Source organism: Danio rerio, chromosome 18 (assembly GCF_049306965.1).
Source record: "Danio rerio strain Tuebingen ecotype United States chromosome 18, GRCz12tu, whole genome shotgun sequence".
NCBI classification, from domain to species: Eukaryota; Metazoa; Chordata; class Actinopteri; order Cypriniformes; family Danionidae; genus Danio; species Danio rerio.
In genome coordinates this window covers 36626505-36641220 of record NC_133193.1, presented here as the reverse complement: position 1 = coordinate 36641220, position 14716 = coordinate 36626505, and the positions used below count along the sequence as shown (strand labels likewise).

The 14716-nt window shown below is 34.9% G+C and overlaps 1 protein-coding gene across 2 annotated transcripts; it reads left to right on the top strand.

Annotated features, from left to right (window-relative positions):
• Window positions 1-12: 12 nt before the first annotated feature.
• LOC137488308 (uncharacterized) lies at window positions 13-13420 on the top strand. 2 transcript variants are annotated; one of them, XR_012393940.1, is made up of 8 exons: window positions 635-960; window positions 3885-4006; window positions 4350-4483; window positions 4572-6356; window positions 7329-7455; window positions 7629-7714; window positions 8023-8065; window positions 8163-8622. XR_012393940.1 is itself a non-coding variant. In XM_073929807.1 (4 exons), exons 1-4 carry the CDS (start codon window positions 674-676, stop codon window positions 13152-13154), a joined length of 564 nt encoding a protein of 187 aa, XP_073785908.1. In that variant the 5' UTR covers window positions 13-673; the 3' UTR covers window positions 13155-13420. The 2 variants fall into 2 exon arrangements, 1 of the variants encoding a protein (XP_073785908.1); XM_073929807.1 differs by lacking the exons at window positions 4572-6356; window positions 7329-7455; window positions 7629-7714; window positions 8023-8065; window positions 8163-8622 and adding an exon at window positions 13134-13420 and having other exon boundaries at window positions 13-960.
• Window positions 13421-14716: the final 1296 nt, after the last annotated feature.

Below are 14716 nucleotides of genomic sequence, written 5' to 3'. Positions count from 1 at the left end.
ACACTATATGCAGGGCCGGATTAACCAATGGGCCTTATGGGCACAGGCCCAGGGGCCCGTGCGCACTAGGGGCCCCTGCGAGGGGGGAGAAAAAAAGACAATTTCGGAGTGTCTTTTTAGGCTAATTGCAAATAGCGCATCCAGTTGGACTAAGCTATTCAGGGTTTACGCCTATCGATGCCTGATTGATAGAGACAAGATGAGTAAAGAGCAGTGTAATAATACAGCCGCAGTGGCGCACCTTGTAAGGCACACAGCACCAACTTTTGACGCGATTACACATAACATCGGTTCGAATCCACCATCAGTTGAACTCGTGCTACTTTTTTTTCTCCCCATTACATATCAGATTGGAAATATATTTATTTTTAACAGGAAAGAAACATTTTTTAAAAATAATGCAAATGTGATATAAAGTCACAAGTGTCTCGTGGGTATTTAATAATGTTTAGCCTTATTATACGCGCCTCCCTCTCTTCAAAAACTCTATTGCTCAGACAACTGTATTTCCTCTGAGCAAAAAAATCGCGATCACATATTAATATTATTATTATATTTAAATTGCCTTTCTTTCTTTAACTAAACAGAATGCTGTAATTGGTCAAGCGCGGAAACGTCAGTTTTGTAATAACCCGCACTAAACTGAGCGGACTTTATCTGTCATAGATCAAAAATGAGTGGACAAGTGGATTTAGCAAACGCGAGAGAAAGAGGAGAGGAGGCATCTTTATTGAGGCATTTTCCATACACACCTTCTTTAAACAGACCCGTGATCAGGAGAATGAGGGTACAGAAGAAGACGTTAACTTTAAAAGATGAGAAGCTAGCATTAACCAGGCGGAGGAGGCTAACGGCAGCGCAGCGCGGACTGGATTCATCGTGTGAGAGACAGACAGAAAGGGAGAGAGAGAGGGAGAGAGAGAGAAAGGCCAAGAAGAGGAGAGAGAGGGGAGAGAAGAGGTATAGTGTCTGTGATTTCGGATACTTTTAGGTTTATAATCAAGTTTTCATCACGAGAAGAGTAGAGAAAATACAGGGAGAGGAGAGAGAGAGTAAATCAGTGTTTGTATTATGAAAGACTCAGATTCATAGAACTCAGATTCATAGAACTGGATTGGAGAAGCATTGTGCGTTATATGCCATGGCAATAATATGCTTTATAAGTTTGTAAAAGCAATACACTAAAATACCCTTAAAAAAAAAAAAAAAAAAAAAAATATATATATATATATATATATATATATATATATATATATATATATATATATATATGTAGTTTTATTAGTATTTCTATTTAATGCTTTGAAAAATAATTTAAATCTTTGCAGACTATAAATACATATGTACTATATATCATTTATTTAAATATGTGGGCAACAAATTATAGATTAATTTTATTTAAAAATTATTATATTATTCTTATTTTTTAAATTCAACTATTGGGGTGCGGCCAGGTAGGGGGCCCTACAATACAATGTGCCCAGGGGCCCCTGAGTTCTTAATCCGGGCCTGACTATATGTATCACTCAAGTGTCACACCATAGTTCAGAAATCATTATAAATGCTGATTTATTATCATTGTTGGAAACAGTTTAATTAAATTAGATTTCAGTAAATAAGAAACGCATTATTTTAACTTCAGCATTTATTTAATTCTGTATTTTGGATTAATTGAAGCATCCTTCTATAAACAAAATTACAATCCTTGCTGATCCCAAATTTTTGAAAGACTGTGTGTACTAAATTTGTGTGTTAAATGAAAAAACAATGTATTTTTTACCTTTAGATCCGCAGCTTGGTCTTTGGGACTACAATCGTACTCTCCTGAGGGCGATCGAACATGCTAAAATAAAGATAAAATAAATAAAATGAACACTATAAAAAAAACATACACTCACATCTCCATGACTAAATTATTAATATTAAACATTATTAAGCAAGAAGTGTTTACCGTTTGTCAACGATAGATCCATTACAGACGAACTTGATTGATGTGCACTCTGAACTTCTTTCTCAGACGACAAGTAACAACGTTGCCCAATGAAATCGCGCGTGTCACAGCTGCGGGGTGGGGTTTTCGTGTAGGGGGCGTGGTTTGCGCTGAACTGGTTTGGGAAAAAAATCACGCGCTTGCCGCCGAACCGCGTCATGGCCAATGAAGACGCGCCGCTGTTTCTTGCCGCCGGTTCTCGTTAAAAAATGAATGACTTCTGGCTACTTTGACGCTCTCGCCACTTTCGGTTTGTGATCGCTCCTCAGTTTGTGAAGGATTCCCCGCGTTGTCACGCCACTCCGCCTCCTTTCCCCGCTCCTCATTTTATGACATAGATATATACACTAGATATCGCATAGGGACCCTGAGCATGCGTCTATAGCGCCGCCTCATTGGTACAGTGCTCCCAGGACAAATTCCATTCAACCGCACTAGTCAAGACAGTGTTATTACGTGAAGATGCTGGACTTAAGCGCTGTCTACGAGTGTAGTAACGAGCAAACAAAGCACAAAGGCAGAACATTTCATAGGATTAAGTTTTTTACGTTTTTGTATGTTTTGAAATTTGTGCTGAGGTCACGTTATTGATAATAATATCTATATTCACTTACTGCATTCACCATAAGGCAAAGTAGCACCAACTCGCACTAAACACTCGGTTTATGCTAGGTTTGTTGAATAAATCAGCAAACAATGCAAAAGAAATATGACAAAGAGATGCTGCGCTGCCAGAAAATTGTATTATTGTCGGCTAGCGAACGAGTCGTTCATAACGGAGATTCATTCACAAACGAATCGCTCCCTCCGTCAGTATGAGAAGTGAAAGCAGGAGAGGAGCTGTATTTTAGCACATGATTAGATCAAATTTAACAGGGAGAGTGAATAGTACATTGTCATACAAAACACAAGCTTTTTGTCAGGAATGCCCGTGCGATAAGTGATAGAAAGTGTAGAAAAGTGATGTCAAATAAAAATTTTCATATTAAAAAAAAATTCATACTAACATCCAGGAAAACTCCCGATCATAGATATATGTGTATATCTATATCTATGTGTATATGTGTATATCCCCCCCAATCCCCACCCCGCAACTGGGGGCCCCGTCGGTGATCCCTGCAGGGGGGCCTCCGCATTTTGCGCTACGCCACTGTCTATGATCTCTCATGTGTTTGACGATATAAGGCATTGATCCATTATCATAAATTGCATAGCAGTTTAATGAATTAAAACTTTTGTTTAAAGAATTAATTAGACTATATTATACAATTGTCAAGTATTAAAATGTCTTGGACATAACAGTTTTTAAAGTTATCAAGAAAAGTTGTGAATGTCTAATCTTGCTTAGCATGGTTCCAAACTTGTATGATCTTTTCCTATGCGGTTTCCCTCTACCTTTATATATTTGACAATAAAACATGAATTGAAAAAAAGAAAGCTGGCAATTTCTTTCTACAATTTTGTACAGTTAATTAATCACAACTGTATCAATGATTTGTAGAAAACACTGAGGACTGCTGAAGCCTCAGAAAAAAGAAAAACCCTGCTCAAAATTGTAGAAGACAGAAAGGAGAGGAAGAGAGAGGCCCCACTTTTTGAAATGGGTCGTCCCAAAAACACAGATGACAGAAGTCACAAATTTTCTGACAGTGAAGATGAAGTAATAACTCAGAAAATACATGAAGATTTGCAATAAAAATATAGATCAATGAAGAAAAAAATAACAAGAGCTTCAAGAAGATCTAGAGAAATGCACAAACAAGTAAGAGTTTAATAATGAACAATTTTCATTTGTTTATATTCTTAAAAAAAGGTATGATGTTTCAGAGTATTATGAAAATCTGATCAAGAAAAAAGTTTTTCTCTCTGATTTTCGTTCTCTACCAAATTTAAGGTGTGCTAAATTAGAAAAAGAGAAACAGGATCTTGTTGAAGAGCTGGCCACCTACAAAAGCCTCAACACAACACTGCAGTACAATATAGATGAAGTGCTACAAAGAGCCTTCTCCAAAAAAGGTATTATTCCAAATCATTTTCACCACATTCAAAATTTTCAGACCAATTCTCTGGCATTAATTCACTTTTTTTTTTTTTTGTATCTTTATCTTACAATTTATGCTAAATGCTAAAATTCCTCCCAGTTGATGGCCTTTAATGGTTTATTATATCTTATTGGGTTCAGATTTGTGTTGTTTTGGCTATTTTGCTTTTTGTATCTTAAATATGTCTTTTTTCATTATAGTGTATTTAAAAATAAATGGTTATTGAATTGAAATAAAACTTTTTCATTTTAAAACATCAACACACAGTATTTATCTCTACCAATTATATATTGTTCTTATATTTTTGTTCTTTTCAGCTCCATCTTTTCTTAGTATACCTTCTGGCTCTTTTGAGAGCACACCTGAGAGATCAGATGAGCTGCCTAATGGTTCTGAGGACAACAACAACACCTATGAACCAATGAGACTTTATGAAGTAAATGGTGACAAGGTACATTACTATATTTTATCAAGCCTTTTTACACTATTGGTTTCACACATCAAAAAGTTAACTTTTCCTTAAAATTTCTTTCCAACAGTTTTCCAATCTTTTTGATTCTCAGAATTATTATTTTTTCTGCCTTTTGGTCTACTACATGGGACAGCTTCATTTACTCCAAAAAGTGTTCTTTTCACTTTTCACTTTTCAAATCTAAAGTGTTGTAATATGTTGACGTTTTACTGTAAAAGCAAATTAAATAGCATAGTTTGTGTTAAATAATGTTACTGTTAAAACTTGCTCACAACTGTTAAATATTATGACCAAATGTATGTTTTAATCTATTAAAGTAACCATGTTATAACCTAGATACAACATTTAGGTGGTACAACCTTTTTTACACAATTGCATACATGCTTTTTAATGTGTAAACCTAACCCCACCCCTAACCTCACAGTGATATCAATAGCTCTATTGAGTGCAAGGATCTGAGACTGCATTTCAGAGATTACACATCTCACATTGCATGCGCAAGTAGCCGGATACTATTGCACAGATTCATTTTTGAAAGCATTTGTGAATAATATCTGCCCTTAAAAGAGTTCTGAAAGTTTCCACTTGAACCACTAAAATAATTAGAGATCTTTACAACTTCTTGTTTTTAATTTGAAATCATAAAAAAATGCAAAACAAATTTTTTGCGATAGCTAAATTTCTACAGTCAAAATTTCAAAAACACCCCATTTTTTGCTCATCTTCTTTTTTATTTGACAACTCACCTATTTACTTTCGTTGTTATTCATTTAAAAAAAGCCGCTGGTCCTTTTTATGTGTATTATTTGCAAACTCGAGCAACAACTCTGCTTTAACAGCTGCCTAATGATGTGGGATTAATCAGATTGCCCATTTATGGATGCCTGAAAATTGCTCTTAACAAAAGAAACTGCTTTTTATTGCTAAAACAGCTCGAAATGAGACTGAACGTCTAAAAAAGATTTACAAAAGTCATTTACAAATGACCACGCCTGCTCTTATTGAAAAAATAAGGTGGATATATCTGTGATGTTTAATGTTTTAATAGTTTGTTTGTCCAAATAAATTGGTTTTAGGTGATCTTTACAAGATAGTTCAATCAAAGAATTACACAATTTACTCATACTCAAATGTTTAAAACATTAATGTTTCTTTCTTCTATTGAACACACACAGCAAATTCATCTGAGTTAAATTCTAGGTGTTGAAGCATTTCAGAGTAAAGTGTTGACGTTAAAGAGTTAGATTTTGATAAATGAATATAATAAGAGTTAGAATTTATTTTATTCAGTGCGAAATCAAGGAGTTATCTTTTCAACACTTGTTGGTGTTATTTCCAACATCCGGGAATTCATGCAGCCCCAGTCACTGAAGAATTTTCCAGCCGCCATTTTCCATCTGAGGTTTAGAACAGCAACTGGTGAGTCAAACTACCTAAATGTTGGTATTTTACTGACTTTCTTTAAGGAAATACAGTTGTAAACATATTGTTAAGTTAATAACTTTAGAATGGAGTGACAATTTTAATCTTCTGCGGTTCATTCATGGTCGTTTGTGTATCTAGCTTAACTGCATTACTATTCACTTCTTTTCAAGAATGTTTTTATATATGCTCACGCATACATAGTGCATAAAAACATCAAATGTACATGTTTAACACATTTCTGTCACGCTTAAAGCCATTTTGTGCGTTGTTACCCATCTGTAAAATAAAATCGACACTTCTCCTTTAATTCGAAGCAAACTAGCGAGGGAATCCCCGGAGCAGCCTAACGTTAGCCTACTCTGCCCGGATGCTAACGGCAACACAGGACGGTTTCCAAAAGCTCAGGAGAGTTTCTAAAACATATCTGGTGAGTAAATGAACATATGCTTACTTGTAAAAGGCTTCCTGACTAAAACATATGATTGTTTGTTATTCGTGTACGTTAATTTGGTTATTTTAAACACCGCGGACCTTTTAAACTGGTTCATTCTTGGCCGTCCATATACCGTTAGTTCATAGACTCGCGTGATAACGTACGCTTGAATTATATTAAGCGTTGACAACCATTAGAGTCGGAATGTTAACATTAATGTCTTTAAATGACCGCGTTTGCACTTTCTCAGACATTTAAGGTTACAGAAGTCTCCCGGAAGTTGCGGGACTAACGTTAACGTTATCCCGCAAATGCACAGAGACTCCCAGATGCCCAAGTAGATGCTCGCAAATGAATGATAATCTCCCGGAAATCGCGCGTCTCCCGCCCGGTCATTAAACACTTTGCACACCCCTCTCCACCGCATCCCTCCCAGCTCTTCAGGTACGTCGCGCGCAAGTTACCCCCACCGCTCTTTAGGTAACGTTACGTTGCGCGCAACTCATCCCATTGCTCTTCAGGTTCTCATCTCTCCCGCTACCTCCCGCAAATCAACTCTGTATCCCCCGAAAATTACTTTTCCCAACTCGGGATGTCTGACGTTAGTAAGTTAGGCTATTTCTGTAGTCAGGAACATCTTAGTCAAGCTTTTTCTCCCGCATGATATTGTGCTTAAAACTATAGGCTAAACTTAGCATGTACTGTACACAACATTTCCGTTTTATTAAAGACAATTTAGTGCGTTGTAAACAGCCACCTGTCTGTAAAATTAATCAACTGATTCATATTTGAGCAGCCTAATGATGATACAGGTTTGATTTGTAGATTTATTATCAATAATCAACATCTAAATCAAAAGATATCTGAAAAAGTGTGAGGCATACTTTGTGATGTTCATCTCTCTTTTTTATCTGAAGGTTATGCATATGTGTTAGATACTAATTTTTTGTTGTTTTTTTTTAACAGCCACAGTTCTCTGTACAAAAACACAAGACCCTGTGACGGTGGCTGATAAGAGACGGATGGTGTATTTCCAGAGTTGGTGAAATGACCAAGCACACCTTCTTGGTCATATGTGGTGATAATAATGAAGGTATGTTTGATAAAGTTCTGTATTTGTTTCACAAGCTGAGAGGGTATTAGAGCATTAAAGAATAATGAATGACATGAAGGTGATAAGTTTTGTATTGTGGGTGAACTGTTACTTAAATAATGTTTTGCTCTTTACTTTGCACTTTTCCTCTTCTGCTTATCCTAATATTTTAGATTATATTTGGACCCGAAACATCTGCTAGACTCCAGTAAAGGTGGCGTCAATACTGGACCTGAAAGGGCCTAACAAGTTGAATCTGGTAAAGAAACACGCTAGCGCACACACACACACACACGCACACGCTTACAGAAAACTGTTGTTTATGAAGTTTATGGATATTTTTTACACTGTGGCCAATATTTTGGGAAAGTCAGCATCACTAAATGATATAAAAGATTTTAAGCTCCTCTAAATTTTGCTCCAAGTGTTGTGTTAAATTGAGGATTCTGGACAGACAGCTGCCTGTTTTTCCAGTTCTAGTCATAGTGGTTAACTTGATTGTTTTTGGAAATCCAACAGTGATATATGTGTTTTTTCTACTTTTCCATATCCTGTCACCTCAACCAGCTGGGACAGTCAAGTTGTGGATCATCATGAAGATTTTCAAAAGGTGAGTTTAGATTTCTTGAATGTTTTATTTACTTTAAATGTTCTTTTAAATGCATCATAGAATTTGATTGCAATTTGTTTTCAAACATTTTTCTTAGTCATGCTGGAGTCTTGAAGAGTTCTTAGATGAGCATCACCCTATATCCGTGCATCAGGAACCACCAGACGAGCAATCAGCAGCTACTACATCGTCATGGATAAAAAGTTCATCCTGTGGCTGGGAAGCACTTCATTCACAGGACATGCTTGATGAGATTTCCTAGCTCCAGTTTGTTTTCACACAAGTTTACAGCATTTATACCTTCATTTAAACTGCTGTGTTTGATATGGAGGACCAAGGAAACACCAAAAGTGAAAGATTTGCACGCCAAGTTGTTTGAAATGTAATTTCAGAAGAAAACTATGAGTTCAGAAGTAAACTATGAGTGACGATATATTGAACTTTCAAATTGCTCTGATAACACATCAAGTTTGGACCAAAGGACTGAAACAGCCTTTTTGAGCACTGGTCATACATATTTTGTTGATACTGTCTGTACTAATAAAACATTTAAAGCATATTTGACATTGTTGCATTTTAAAAACTGTATGAATTGTTGAAGTTTTGAATGTTTTCAAATAAATGTTTTTTCTTTTGTAATTTACAGTCTATTTGACCTTTTTACCATATTTACACTCAAGAGAGTTGAATAAAATAACAATATATTACACCAGGCGGTGTTAAATATAGTTACATTTTTTAACTCTGCCCAGAGTTAAAATTAACCCTTACTTCGGTGTCAATGTGCCAACCCTTTTGAAAGTGTTGATTTAACTGTTTTGAGTGGACCCCATGAGACACTTTCAAAGTGTTGAAATTAACACCCATAGAGTTGTTTTGGGTCCCCATATTTTGCTGTGCATACACACAAATAATATAATAATATAAATAATATAGATATAAATATAAATAATATAAAAATGGATGCAGGTTTTAAGCTTTCATTTAAATATCTTTTTTGTCAGAAAAAAAGAAACTTGTGTGACAAACCATGCAGACAATAATGACTAATAACTATCCCTTTAGTAGAAAATAAAACAAATAGTTATTTATTTTCTGTTTTGAAGATCCACATAGGAGACAACATTTGGATCCGAGAAGAGGTGTGGAAAAAAATCTAATCGACTACAAAAGATTCTCTTTTTGTGAAAGAGATGGCTGTAGCATTGTGGGGGACTGCCACTTTAAAAACAAGAAGTATGTCAGGAAAGGAGTGTCCCACCAAAAATAGTTCAGCAAAGCCTCCCTTGACACCATCCAAGTTGCAAATTTTGAGAGGTAAATAAAAAAATTTCTAATCATTCATGGATGCACTATAACCATAGAAAAATATTTTTACAGTTGAAAAATTGTTCATTCTAAGCTATTCATTGATCCATTGATACTCATTTATGTAAGAGTGTATTCAGCTGGCTGTTCTTGCAGTATGAAGCCAGCAGCTGTATATAAGACTGAAGGGATTTATTCTGCAAAAACATCTAGCTGTATGTACATTTGTCTAATTATTACACAGCTAATTGGTTTAAAATTAAACCATTAAGGTAATAATATACCTTGTAGAGAAAAAAAAGACTTATGCCCAATCCAAATTTTACCCCTTAGCCCTTAATTTTTGCAACAAACAAGCACATGTTTTAATATATTCATAACTGTGTTCATGTTTTACTGTCATGCTTTATAAAAATAAAAAAAAAAAACGTAAAAATCCCCCACTGAATTTCGCAATCTATAATCCCTAATAATAACTTCTGCATAGCAGTCCCACAACATTCTGACACTTGATGACACTCAAATACCCTGTCAGTATGTCAAGTGGCTGGGAATGAGCTTTTTACAGTGTCTGCTATAATGTTAATGTTGTTTTTGGTGTGTTTAATATTACATAGATGAATATGGCCACTGTGTAAATAGACAGTACGATCTTATTGCCACATTAGATCGTTATGATAACATAATATATGCCTTCAGTAAATTCCAGAAGATAAATACCAAAAAATAACACAACTGGAATAACTATAGCAGTCGCCATCATCTGATCTCAGCAAGAGATTGCGATGACATAGGATGACGTGTGCAGGTGCTGCAGTACTGTCCCATTTCTTAGGGGTAATTTTAAAGCCCTTCCCCTTAACCCTCGATTGTAAGGGCCAAGGGGAAGGGGAAAGGGTAGGGGTACAAAAATAGAACTGGGTGTGGGCCTTAAACAGCTGTAGCCTCTGATGGCATCAAACAGTCAAGAAAAGCAGAGTCACAGATAAGCATAATGGTCAAGATAATTATTATTATCTATAATTATGTTGTTATCTATAATTATTATGTTATTAGTTTAGCAGCTGTTATTTGGGTATAACATACCTTGAAATCCTATTATTAACCTATCAGAATAAAGTATTTCAGAGAGCCGTTTTATAACATTCAATAAAATATTTATAAAGTACTGTGGTGGCCACAATTATTAGAACATATTTTCACTGACTTAAAATGGTTTTAAGTCAGTTGATGTTTTTAAGTCATGTTTTTATGTTTTGCAATATATATGCAAAATAATGTTGTGCAAATGCTGTATTTATATATTGTATTAAAATATATATTATTTTGTATCTACAGCATTTATACACAATTGCCTTATGCTGTAAAAATGATTCTGCCTTTTTCTTTTTCAACACGATTTTATAAGCTAAAAACAAAATTGTTAATTCAGGTTAACCTGGCAAATTTTCATTGTCTTAGCTACTCTGCACATAGTGTTTGTCACCTGAACTTAAAAACATATGCTGAACCAGCGTCCTTTAAATTGTGCCCTATACTTCCAATCCAGCAGGTAACAGAATATGCACAATTATGTCGGTTCGCCAACTGCCAAATAAACACCAAAAGTCAGACACATTGGATATTTTTCACCAGATTTTTCAATCATCCCATTGGGTAAGTAATGTACCTTCAAATTTATGTTATAGCTTGTAAAATGACATATATAACATTATTCTCCATGTATTGATGACAGTATAATGTTTCTAGAGCAGACTTGACTTTTTCTTATACATGAGGGGTTTGGCCATGTTTATAACACTTATTGAAGATAGTTTTAGGTTTGAATTTGCAATATCTCAATATGTTTATAACAAAAAGTACTTTTTTAGTTCCCTGACTCACTTAAGTTTTATAGATTTAACAATTTCTCGTTTATTTACAGTAATTGATTTAAATGTACTTTTGTCACTCTATAAATTGTAGTATATTCCCAGAGGGCAGACTGACATACTAAAGGTGAGGTTTTACCAGTATTTCCATTCAAAAATGTACAGCAGACAAATATTTATAATAATTCACCTAAATGCAGTTTTGTCATTCCAAAGGTTGCAGCACATTCCTAGTGAAAGACTGAATTACAACAGGTGAGATTTTACCAGATAAATCTCATCATATGCAAACAGTAAGCAAATATCTAAGAAAATGATTTACAATAATTCATCTATATGCAATTTTGTCATTTTAAATGTTGCAGCACTTTTCCAGAGAAAGACGGACTTGCAACAGATGAGATTAACAAATATCTTCTGTCCTATGCAAACAGTAAACAAAAAATGGGAGGAAAAATCAGTAAATTTATATTTTAAAGATTTTGTGATTACTTTGATCTTGATTATGTGCACTGTTTATTAAAGAGGTTTTGGATGATTTTATTCATGTTTTTCTTCATAATATTACTTCAAGCAGTGTGGGGCCTTTGATAAGGTAAGTGAAGCTGCAAGTTTCACTACATTTTACTACAGCCAATCAACGAATTGTTATATGAAACTAAAAGCTAAAGCACAACCATTATGCAAGTAATGATTTTTAAGTAAATAACATTTAGTGTACTGATGTTGTTATGACTTTCAGCTTTTCAGTGTTTTGTGTGTAAAAGATTGAGATGTTTACCATTTTTTGTATACAATACACAGATTATGAAGAAGAGCTGAGAAAAGAGATGACTCCTGGAATCATCACAGTGGTGGAATATGCGACAGACCCCTTTCCATGTGACTCTAGTGATGTGGTCCTTGTAATTGAAGAAGGGCATAACAAGGCAAAAATTGTTGATGAACATTTTAGCAGATATTTGTAGGGCAAGAGTACGCTCACTTAACATTGAAATAAAGCTCAGATTTTATAATTTTCCATGTTCTGATGTAATTTTTTTTCAAGAGCCTATTAATTATATAATTATTTTTAGATTAATTTTACTTTACAAATACTGTCAAAAATTACTTTATAAGAAAATTACTTTGTAAAGAAAATTATATTGAGTACATTGTGTGTAATTGCTAAATTGAGAGTAAAATCCTTTTAAAAATGTGAAATGTATATTGTAGTCTGTTCTGTTTCTAATTGAGAAAATCTACTTGATTAAGTTCAGTTAATTTGAAATTGTAAGTTTATATATATATATATATATATATATATATATATATATATATATATATATATATATATATATATATATATATATATTTAAAGTAAACTTGGCAAGTTCTACTAACTTGATAATGTAAGTTAACCTATTAAAACTACACTTTGCAAGTCCAATTTACTTGAAATAACTAAACTAAACATTTTAAGTTGAGAAAACTATGAATTAAGTCAACTTTACTGAGTCGATAAAACAAGACGATTTGACTAAGTCGAGTCAACACATCTTTTTACAGTGTGTAGACAGACACAGTTTAAGATTAAGTCTGTCTCAGTTTGTTCTGCTTCTTCATGATAATGTTGAGATCAGAACTCTCTATGGAGCACTGACTGCTTAAGAAATTTGTTTACATAAATCACACTGGAATATTACAATTAATAGCAAATTAAGTTGCAAAATCAATGTTTGGAAATACAAACTGTTATTACCTACTGAAACACTAGCAAAAAATAGAAATAACTGACTTAAAACCACTTTAGCATGGTGAAACTACTAATTTGCTAATAATGTTAATTGAACAATTAAATGCCTACAGTTGGAAAATCACAAATAGACTAATTTACTTCTTTTTTTAAGTCTGTTTCAGTGACTGGCTGAAACAAAAGGAACCCAAAAGAAAAGAGAGAGAGAAGAGGGAAAACCAGATGGGGTATTATTTATCCCAAAAAATACAGGATATCATCAAAAAAGTTAATAAAAAAATCAAATGTGTATTAAGAAATCGTTCACATTGAAATTGTTAGTAGTTGTTATTTTAGCATGTTAATTACAGTTCGTGCTGTACGGTACAGTAATTATATTATTACAGTAATTTTGTAAATTCTTCAGGCTGTGAAATCAAATAAAAAATTGTTTGAATTGTTGCTTGTGGTCCTGAATATTTATTTACATGTTTTTCACCCACTGAAAAGAAATTTGACCAGCTAAGCACAGCTCAAACCAGCTATGACCAGCCTGACCAGCTAAAACCAGCTACGACCAGCCAGCCTGACCAGCTAAAACCAGCTAATACCAGCCAGCCTGACCAGCTAAAACCAGCTAAGACAAGCTTGACCAGCTAAAATCAGCTTGACCAGCTAAAACCAGCTAAGACAAGCTTGACCAGCTAAAACCAGCTTGACCAGCTAAGATCAGCTTGACCAGCTAAAACAAGACCAGCTAAAACCAGCTAAAAAGTGGCTAAAACCCCTCTAAAACCAGCCTGACTAACCAGCTATGACCAGCCTGAAAAACCAGCTAAAACCAGCCTGACCAGCTTATGCTGGTTTAAGCTGTTTTTTTTAGTAGGGAAATAATGGGGCACTGATGTCGCGGCTCCTGAAATGTTTTGATTAGGCAATATCTAATCAATAAACATAAAGTGATTATTTTAACGGCACAAACCAGCACAAACCCAGCACTAACAAAAGACACCAGTTTTGCGCGATTTAGAGAAAATGGGGTGAAGAGTGACGTCACGGCTACCGAAATTTTTTGCTGATATCTAAAGGAGGAAAACAGATACAGTGTTTGTTTTAACGGCACAAACCAGCACAAACTGAGCACAAACGACCTGTGCTGTTTTGAAGTCATTTGCGCAACATGGGGTGCAGAGTGACGTCACACGGTCAAAAAAATAATGCTTAATATCAGACCCCAAACCAGCACAAACGTTCGTTTTTGCGGCACAAATCAGCACAAACGAATGGCATCGTTTTGGGGATTATTTGTTTTATGGGGTGCCAACTTCAGAGGTTAACAATTCAGATCATTTGCTAATGGCTAGACAGGTTTTTTCTTAAAGAAATTGAATGAACTGGCATTTGCTACAACTATGGTTGCAGCAATAAACAAGTTCATTGCTGCAAACCCCTAGTTAGCAATCAAAAAAGCAGCGAGCTCCACACCTCCTTTGTATTTACCTTCCTTCACCTTTGAAAGCCCTCCAGCCTTGCGTCATAGCCAAACATGAAGGATCTGTGTGATTACATTGCATGTTGGGTGCCCCTGTGAGGGATGAGGGTTAGAGGCGGGGTTAGACGAGCGCATTAAAAAGTATTGGATGCAGCTAAATTGCACTGCACAAGGTTGGCCTCCAGACCACTCTAGTTGCTTTTGCTAGGCTAATGTTTTATTTATTTATTTTGTATTACTATGCAAGTTTAAGGAGGTCAAAGGGC